The sequence below is a fragment of the Sus scrofa genome, chromosome 4, assembly GCF_000003025.6.
Source record: "Sus scrofa isolate TJ Tabasco breed Duroc chromosome 4, Sscrofa11.1, whole genome shotgun sequence".
NCBI lineage: Eukaryota > Metazoa > Chordata > Mammalia > Artiodactyla > Suidae > Sus > Sus scrofa.
Window position 1 is genome coordinate 33,602,965 of NC_010446.5, and position 10,748 is coordinate 33,613,712.

The following is a 10,748-nucleotide window of genomic DNA, read 5'->3' on the forward strand; positions in this document are numbered from 1 at the left end:
GGTGCAATCCACAGAGGTCAGCCTCCTATAGTACACAGCAAAGTTGGGGAAAAAAGTAGAGTAGATCTGGAAGGGTGAATGGAAAAATATGTAACATGTAGTGATAAAGTACCACAACATTCAACTATATTTCCCCTGGTCTTATAAAATTCATTCCTAACCTTTAGTTTGGAGATAGAGTTTAACCATTAGCCTTTAACCTGCAAAGCTTCTAACATGAGGCTTCAATTTCTTCTAAAATGGATCTATACATGGTGAATTTTTCTGTCTCAAGTCTATATGCTATATTAGCTTCCAGCACAAGTGTCTCTGTCAAGATACAACATTATGTAGTTTATGGAACCATCAACAACAAATCACCAATTGGGATACAGCCCAGTAGTCACCAAGCAGATGGAAAAGACACTTTCTGATAAATTCTATATTCAAGAATCCTATGACTGAGTTAACACTTAGGTTGGCTTAGACCAGACAATCATTGAAGAGAGATCAGCCTATACTGGAATTCAGCACCATAGAAGTACTTCTGGATTCAACTAGAGCAGGTATGTTAAAATTTTTCCAAAGTTAAATAAATAACAAGTAATAATAAGAGAATTTGTGTTAGATAAGGTGATGTTAGTCACAGTAATAGATATACCCCCAAGATCACAGTGACTTAACACAGAAGTGAATCTCTTATTCATGTAAACTCTAATAGGACCGGGGAAGAGCCATCAGCCAGAACCCAATTATATGAACCTACCTAAACATAAGAAGAGCTGGAAAAGGTAGTCCAGGGCTAGACAGCAGCTGCATAGTAACAACTATATGAAAGAGGAATATAAATCTTGGATGAACACCTAGCTACCTCTACCATAAAATTCTTTTTTTTTTTTTTTTTTGCCATGCAGCATGCAGACGTTCCCAGACCAGGGGCTGAACCCATGCCACAGTAGCGACCCAAGGCACAGCAGTGACAACATCAGATCCCCTTAAACCCACCAGGCCCCTAGGGAACTCCCCACAAAATTCATTTTTAACAGGAAAAAAAAATGTGTGCTAATACAAACATTAATTTGGAGTTTCCATATGGCTCAGCTGGTTAAGTATCTGGCATTGTCACTGCAGTGGCTCAGGTCACTGCCATGGCATGGGTTCAGAGCTTAGGCATGCCAAGGGTGCAGCCAATAAAAACAATTAATTATTTCAGTTTTTGGTCAAAAGAATTATGAGTGATGTGATATGGGATGAAACAGATTCTTCATGTATGTATCTGAGAAGCAAACCACTACAATAATTTTAAGAGACACTTCATATGCTAACAAAACAAGATGGATATGAGCATCATCTCCTTCTGTCAACTGAACAATACCAAAGCATCAACTACCAATAAACATTGTAGGGATTCTACTTATCTACTATATTGTTTGGTGTATCCTTTTTTCCTAGTTTTAGCATCCCAGAAGCCTAGCTGTGGGATACATCAAACTAAGTGTTTTCTTTCCAGCTAAATGTGAGCTTTGCTAGAAGAAAAAAATGCTGAACCCCCAGAGAATTCCATCTTCCTTCTATGCCTAAAGGTCCAGAACCTGTGTTTAGCAGAACCTAAAATTACGTGTGTTACATAAAAATATTAAATGTTTATAAAGTATAAACTCTATTAAATTCTTAATTCTAAATGCCTTAAAAAGGCATTTAGCTAGCACTATGTACTACGGAAAATACAAATTAGAGCTTTTTGATGTGTATATAGATATAATAATGTTCATAATATATAAACTACAAAAGTGGTATATTCTTAGCCCAATTTATACTATCTAGTTGCCTACCATTTCTTTGGTAACAATTCTAGAGAGAAAGTAGGTGAAACAATATCACTTCTGGTCTAAATCTGTCCTCAGCTTTTCCTTTTCTATAACCCTACCTCTAATCCTACTTCTAGAACTCCCCATCAAAAAAATCCAACAAAATTGGGAGTTCCCGTCGTAGCTCGGTGGTTAACGAACTCAACTAGCATCCATGAGGATGCGGGTTTGATCCCTGCCCTCACTCAGTGGGTTAAGGATCTGGCATTGCCATGAGCTGTGGTGTAGGTCACAGACATGGCTTGGATCTCGAGTTGCTGCAGCTGTGGCGTAAGTCAGCAGCTGTAGCTCCTGGTGGACCCTAGCCTGGGAACCTCGATATGCCACAAGTATGGCCCTGAAAAGACAAAAGACAAAAAAAAAATCCAACAAAATTTATCTCTCTTTCACAATAAAACATTTTTTGAAATTCTCCAATAATTGAGTAAGCTCATATAAAGAGGAACAGAGTCTTCATCAACTGCAACATGTCATTTCCGTGGCTAATCTCTCTATATTTTCCTAAAATACACTCATATTCCAGAATTTCCTTAGAAGTGATGTAGAAATATATACAAAAAAGGAAATTTGTCCTAGTTAAATCTAACATATATAATAAAGATTTTGTAATATTTTTAAATACCTAAAGACTGAAACAAAACCAGATGGTGAGAAATTCATTGAGACTAAATTGTGCATGGAAGGAAGGAATGTTCAATAAAAGGAAGATAGACTTGGAGCTTTGGAAAGATTACATGGTATTAATATACCCAGTAGAAAAAAGTTTTATAAAGTAAGATATTTAGTAGAGTCCCTTCCAATTATGAATGGATTTGAATAGTCCTGACTTTTCTCTTTGCCTTCTCTCCTTCCTCCCTTTTTGCCCTTGTTACTACTGCCCTCACTATATCCCAAGTTGTGGTCACTTCTAATACATTCATATTATAAACTCTTTAGAATAACTAAAATAATAAAAGAAGCCACTTCCCCACCGCCCTCTCAAGAGAACACTGGTCCTGAAACTAGACAGATTTAGAGAGTGACAACCAGCAGACAGTTGAGCAAGTGAGGAATCATAAGAGATTACTCACCCTTTAGACACACGTTGTCAAAGCTTGACCATTTGGCTCCTAAATTTTTCAAAATCTGTCCTGCCTCTCTACCTCCACCATGTCTGACTTATTTCATATCTTCATCATTTATTACCTGGTAGTAGAGTCTCCTAACTACTGCTCTTGTTTCTAGTATTACATATTCTCATCAACCCATTATACTTGTAAGAATAGGGGGTTTTTTGCAACAAAATATGATTATATTGTGCTGCTGCTTAAAATCCCTCCCAGACTCCCTACTGCCTTCAGGATTAAATCCAAATCTAAAGAATAGCACATAAAATCTTTCAAACTCTGACCCTTGTCATCTCTCCAGTCTCCTATATTGATTCAAGTCTATTTAAACCCTATGCCCCAGACCACCTGAACCACTTGAAGTGAGTTTCTTGACCTTTCCCAGCCTCTCTTTGACAAATAAAAGGTTTGGGGGGAGAGAGACATGGGAGTTTTTTTTAGTAGTTGTTTGGAATATTCTCCTCTGCCCAGCTCTTATCTACTCATTCTTTGAGACTCAGCCTATAGGTCAACTCCCTAAAAATGGATCACATGCTCCTCTTGTATGACTATATCCATAATATACTGTGCCCGGGTGGTCTCCTAGCACATAATATGCAATATTTTATTCTGGTTTGTCACAGTTCTTATAGTGAGTTCCTTACTATATAGCTGATAATGGATAAAATGGGTTTTAACACCCAGAGATATCTGAATTTCCTTGATGACTAGAGAATATAAAAGTATCTCCAGCCTCTAATATCTAATATATAGGAGTGAAATTTCTAGAGACTTTTAAAGGATAAACTTTAAGACGTCTTCAAACAATACCAAAGAGACAACAGACTACTCACTAGATTAGTCCAACATTTTTTTACTATGGTTATAATATACTAAAAACATCTTTACCATGTTTTTTCATAATACTTTACATTTTTATGTGTTCATATGATTATAGTTGGGCTTAGACTGCCTGTTTCTGCAGGAAATGAATTATTTCTATCCAACATATTCTGTCATTCCTTACCATTCAGCTCTGCTACACACTCTGGAAATTTGCAAATGGTTTAAAAGTAAATAATAGTTTTAAACTGATTAATTTTGAAAAGCAAATAATTTTTAAAGCAAAAAATAAAATTTTGGCCATGTCCACAGCATGTGGAAGTTCCCTGATCAGGGAATCAAACCAGAACTACAGCGCTACAACATGGGATCCTTAACCACTAGGCCACCAAGAAATTCTGCAAAATATCTAATTTGCAATATTCCTTAAGTGAAAAAAATGATATATCACAATATTCTTCTGGTTTCTAATCAAAAAAAAATATGCTCTTAGTCCAAAAGAAGATGAATTGCAATCATACAAAAATACTGTTTTTTTCCAGTAAAATAAGTAAAATTGGACATATACTTAAAATATTACATTTGATTTCAGAAACAGGGTCACTGCTACCTAGGCAAAAGTTTTTCTTTTAGATCATGGAATTTTACCTTGAAAATAAGTACTATTTAAATGGACATTTAATTTCTAAATAAGTATTTAATTCCCAATGTGTCATTCATTCACACCATTAACACTGCTGAATACTACAGTGTATAGGGCATTGTGTTAGAGTAGCAGCTAATGCTAAAATGATAAACAAAACAAACATGGTGTCTGCTCTCTGGGAGTATATAATCTAGCAGAATAGTCAGACAATAAACAAAGAACTTGTAAACTTTAATAAACATAACTGGAAAAATAATAAAGAATAAATACAGGAGGAGTTCGCATCATGGCTTAGTAGAAATGAATCCAACTAGTATCCAGGGAGATTCAATCCCTGGCCTTACTCAGTGGGTTAAGGATCCAGCATTGCCGTGAGCTGTGGTGTAGGTCACAGACATGGCTCGGATCCCACTTTGCTGTGGCTGTGGTTTAGGCTGGCAGGAGCACCTGTGATTAGACTCCTAGCCTGGGAACTTCCATATGCCAGAGGTACAGCCCTAAAAAGACCAAAAAAAAAAAAAAAGAATGAATAAAGGAGAGAACCTACTTAAGAAAGCATGTCAGGAAAGAGCTCTCTAAGGAGACAAATTTGAAGCTAAGGCCAGAGGATGAGAAAGAGACAGGCATACAAAAATTGTATGTATTTGAGGAGCGAAAGAAAGGAGATGAGCATTCAAAGCTGTGCAACTATGCTTCAGAATTAGATTAACCTAAGAGTCTCTGAGTTCTCATATATAATATAAATAAGAAAGGAAATGCATATTTTGATTTACTCATAGAGTGAAAAACTAACCAAGGCAAATTTAAGAACAAAGTAATATCCAAAAGTCAGTTCCCTCATATTCATCTGGGACAATCAAAAATCTTACCAATAACCAATAACATACTGTCAGTATTTTTTTCACTGCTACACCTTAGTTATTAGACTCTCTAATGATGGCTTCTGCTGAGGAAACTGCTTCCAATTTGTCACCTTTCCTCTCCTCATGCCTGGCCTTCCAGACAAATAATGAAATCACCTAAAAGTCCTCAAAGCATATTTTGACTTCCCAGGGGACAAGGAAAAGAATCTCTCAAAAAAAAGAGAGGGGGGAAATTTCACCCAGGAATACTATAATATTAAAGTTTAGGACATCTGTCTATAATCAGTTAATAACAACTATTCACTATACACCTACTTGTGCCAGGAAACTTAAAAATCCTTCAAGGTAGGTATAACACAGACAAGGAAACATGGACTCAAAGTTTAATAATGTAAGCAAGACCTTACAGTTATTAATGTTTCAAGTCAAAATCTATCTGGTCCATCACACTTGCCTCTAGTACCTCTCTCTCTATCACACTGCATAATCAATTTTTTATTGATATATATTGTCAACAAAAATATATTACTTAATTGTCCTAGTTACTTTAAAATATAGAATATATATAAAGAATTTATTAGTTACTTTCTCATAAAATGCCAATCATTTTTTTAGGATGCATTTTGAATCTTTAAAAATCTATAGATTTTCAAGTTTTGGCAATAACCATGGTTATGCACATGTAAAATAATGATTTTTTTTTGGTTTTTTTTGTTTTTTTAGGGCCACACCCATGGCATATGGAGGTTCCCAGGCTAGGGGTCAAATTGGAGCTGTAACCGCCGGCCTACACCACAGCCAGAGCAACGCAGAGTCCAAGCTATGTCTGCTACCTATACCACAGCTCATGGCAACACTGGATGCTTAATCTACTGAGCGGGGCCAGGGATCAAATCTGCGTCTTCATGGATGCTAGTCAGACTCATTTCCGTTGAGCCACAGTGGGAGCTCTTAAAATAATGATTTTTATTTAAAAGTCTTCATGATTTAATTGCATCACTTATCTGACATGCCATATTCTTAAAATTTCTTTTAACTATAAGAAAAAAATATGTAGTATTTTAAATATTAGAATGAGGAAGTTCATTTTAAGCAAAAAGCCATATAACAAAAAGTAATAAATTTAAATACATTTTTTGAATTCTGACTAGTAAAAAAAAAAGGCATAAACAAGGGGATAAAACAAATGACAAAGAGTTTCTACAAATCACTAAAAATGACCAAGAGAAAAAGAAATACAAAAGGCCCTAAATAAAAATAAAAGGCTCTCAACCTCACTCATAATAAGAAAACTGAAATAAATTGAGAATGGCATATTCTTCCTCAAAATACTGGCAAGACCATCACATACTGAGTAAGCAAGGATGTGTGAAAATCTCTCTAGTACATATCACCTATCCGTATTTCCTCTATGAAAGTTAATGTGGTGATATTTATTAAAATTTATTTTTTATATATTATAAAAATATAAAGATTATATACTATGACCTTTTAACCAAATAATTCCATTTCTAGGAATTTATTCCAAAGATATACTCACACATGTGGGAAATTATATATGCACAAATATATTTATCACAGTGTTATTTCTAATGGCAAAGCAATCAGAATCAACTAAAATATCTAAAAATACGGCTATCTAAAAATACAGTATTAAAGAAATTACAGAACATTCAAAAAATGGGATATTACGCAGCCATTAAAATAAATTAGGCAGTTTATATAGTGGCTCAGTGAAAACAAATCTGACTAGCATCCATGAGGACACAGTTTCCATTCCTGAGCTCACTCAGTGGGTTAAGGATCTGGTGTTGCCATGAGCTGTGGTGTAGGTCGCAGATGCAGCTTGGATCCCTCATTGCTGTGGCTGTGGTGTAGGCTGGCAGCTACAGCTCCAATTCGACCCCTAGCCTGGGAACCTCCATATGCCACAGGTGCAGCCCTAAAAAGACAAAAAATAAATAAAAGAAAAGAAAAGAAAATAGAATAAAATAAAATAATGTATTAGGCAGATACATATTAACCAGTGTGGAACTGATCTCCTAAAAGTAAACTGGAGGACACATTGTGTTTAACACATACACATCCATACTTGTGCATGCACACACATACATATCTATATACACACAATATCTAATATACACACATATCTACTCTTCTGCATAGAGTATTTCTAGAAGAGTACACAATAAGCTGGCAGCAGCAGTTCCTTCTGGCTAGGGGAAATAGGTAAGAAATTTTGTACTGTCTGTATGTATTTATTAAATAAAGAAGTTTACAAATTGACTTTGGAAAGTACTTTTTAAAACTGAATTATTAAAAAACATTAGAACTGCTTACCTATGTTAAACTAAACTATTACCTTATCGATCATGGAAATTTTTACTCATCATCTTCTTTCATTGGAGAAGCAAACTACAAAGAGGGTACATTTTTATTCTTGCCCTCAAGAAGTTTACAGTTTTAAAAGACAAAGCTTAAAAGCTATCAGTAAAAGGACATTATAGATTTTAACTGATAGGCTGAGTTATCCAAACTAAAACTGTTAAAGGAATTCATGTAAGTATTAAAAAAGTAATTACTGATCTATTGAAGGATCTATTGAGATATAAAAATGCTTCAAATATCCTAATATCTTACTCACACATAAAATGGTATTACTTGATAATGACTAAAGACTTCCAGGAGTTCCCATCGTGGCGCAGTGGTTAACAAATCCGACTAGGAACCATGAGGTTGAGGGTTCGATCCCTGGCCTTGCTCAGTGGGTTAAGGATCCGGCGTTGCCGTGAGCTGTGGTGGTTGCAGATGCGGCTCTGATCTGGCATTACTGTGGCCCTGGCGTAGGTAGGCCGGTGGCTACGGTTCCGATTAGACCCCTAGCCTGGGAATTTCCATATGCCAAGGAAGCGGCCCTAGAAAAAGCAAAAAGACCAAAAAAAAAGACTTCCAGAATAAGCTGGGCTTTGAAGAAATTGCTAATGATTAAATATAATTAGTTTTTAATTTCTCAGGCTCCTAAGAAGAGAGAATACTGTAGTGGTCACAATCAGTTTTGATTACTCACATCTCTCACTAAAAATATCTCACTAAAAAGTTTTTATTATTTTCTTCCTGTACTCTAATACACCATCTTATAATGCCCTTGGGTATGCACACTCCACTTTGTATGAATACTTAACATGAATATGATCACAGACCATGCAAAAATATTTTCATCCAATAGTTTCATTTTTTTACATAGTAAACTATTTTTAAACATAGTTGTTAAAAGGCAGCAGACAAGAACCCTGAATTTCTCTCTGCCCATGACCACCTCTCAGAGTAAATGTTAACATGGAACTAAATGGCCATCACTAAAGAGAGACAAGTCTGACATTGTTAGTATAATAGCAAATTTAAGTAAGGTTAAGTGTATGTTCAAAAAGCTTTTAAAAATAATGGTTTATTTTTCCATTAGTTGAAATAAGCTATGTAAATCTCTTCATCATTTTTCATTTTCCAAGCCTTCTAATAAATCACATTCTCAAACAAGTACTCAAACCCAGAAATTAGCTCTGAAGAAGCAATTCTTATTTCAGTTAATATGTTAGGAACACATTTGCTCTCTTAGTCCTTCAACATTTTTTGAGAACTGGTAATTTTTTTGTACATGTAAAGATATTTTATAGTTTTGTTGTAGTATTTAAAGTAGTATTTTGCATTAAAATATGGAAATATGTACGTATAGACAGAGAATTGCGTCTTTGTTAAGTGCTAAAGAATACTGAATTCAACAACCTGTTTTTAAAATTTACGTGATTAGAGGTCGGTGCATTAGTTCCGTCCCAAAGGAACTCTACACTTTCAATTGTGTGCTTCTGTGGAGAATACAGGAAAAGCATATTTTATAACACGCAAAAGAACTGTGGCATATAAACCGAACAAGTCAATGAGTAATGCATTTCAAGCAAAAATGAAAGAGTTGAGTTGGAAAAACATTGAAAAGGTTACACAACTTCGCACAATCTCTTTCACACAGTGACTGAGAAATCAGATAATCACAAAACATTTAAAAGCAAACCGACAGAAACAAATCTCTTTGCTAGACTGACAAGAAAAGGAGTCTCAAAGCCACAGATATCTGTCTGGACAGTTCCCTGGTGCTGAAGTTACACAGACGCTAAACTGTTTCGTTCTCCCACCCTCGGCAAAATCCCGACTGCCTAGACTATGAGCACAAATAGTAGGACTTCACAAGATAGGAAGCAACCCAAACCGCAGTGATGGGAGAGTCTGGAGTCCCTTCAGGATGAAACAGATTTACTAGTTGCAAACAGGAAGAGCAGCAGAGTGCGGGGTGTTAGAACCCGCCGAGGGGGAGGGGCTGGAAGATGGCGGCGGCAGCACACCCACCGGAGACGCGACAGAACTTAGGCCCCTAGCCGTACCGCCGCCCTCCTGCCCGAGACGACCATCGGCAGCTCTGCTCTTCTCTGCGGTGAGGGCAGAGCCGCGCTGGGGGGACGGGGACGAGGGGCCCCCAGCGGCGCCCTCATCCCCGGCCGGCGCTCCTTCGCCCGGGTCCCGGCCGGGGAGCACCTGTGCACCGCCATATTGGATTCCTTGCCCCAGTCACTGTCTCCTCGCGGGGGCGGCGAGAATGGAGAAGGGACGCACTGAGCCTGAGTTCAGCCCCAGCCCCGCCGGGACCCCGGAGCCGAAATGGCCCGCGGGGAAGGCAGGAAGAACGCCGGGGGGAATTACAACGCCCAAGGGCTCGCCACCCTCACTTCGGCCAGCCTCGGCGCCCTTCCCTCCCGGCACACACCCCCGCGCTCCGACACCCAGAAAGCAACCCCGGCGGCCGGCGCTGGCCGCAGCCCTCGTGGCCCAGGCGCAGCCGGCGGGAGGGAGGGCGGCGATCCGGGGCGCGCAGGCGGCCGCAGGGCAGCGGCCGAGGGGGCGGAGGACAGAGAGGGAGGCGGGAAGATGGAGCCAGGTTCTTACTTGAGCACCGATTGCTCCTTCTCCTCTTCTTTCTTCTGCCGATCCATGACGGCCAGGATGATTTTCCTCTCCTCCTCCGTGAGGTGGCTGAGGTCCGGCATCTCAGGCTGCAGAGGCGTCTGAGAGGCCGCCGGGTTGGGAGCCGGGCGGCCCCGCGCCCCGACAGGAGCCGACATGTTTGGTGGAGCTCAACCACTCTAGGGAAGCAGGGAGGCAACTCCACTGGCGGCGGCGGCGGCACCCGCGCGGGCGGCTGGGGCAGCCTCCGGCGCTGGGACAAATACATACAAATCAATGGCCTTCAATCCGAGGCGACAGCCCCCCTCCCCCAAGATAGAAAGAGCGGGGGAGGGGAGGGCGAGCGTCGGGGTAGGGAGGGCTGAAGAGTGCGCTCCGGGAAACGTTTCTTCTTCCCGGGGGCGTAGGGCTGGCAAGTGAGCGATTTGGAAAGAGAGCGGGGGGCCGGGACGCCAAG

At 39.1% G+C, this 10,748-nt stretch overlaps 1 protein-coding gene across 1 annotated transcript in view; it reads right to left on the bottom strand.

Annotated features, from left to right (window-relative positions):
• Window positions 1-10,449, bottom strand: part of RIMS2 (regulating synaptic membrane exocytosis 2) — a 613,799-nt gene extending 603,350 nt beyond the window's left edge. The window contains 1 exon segment of the mRNA XM_021090597.1: window positions 10,274-10,449. Within this exon segment, the coding sequence (XP_020946256.1) occupies window positions 10,274-10,449 (176 nt within the window).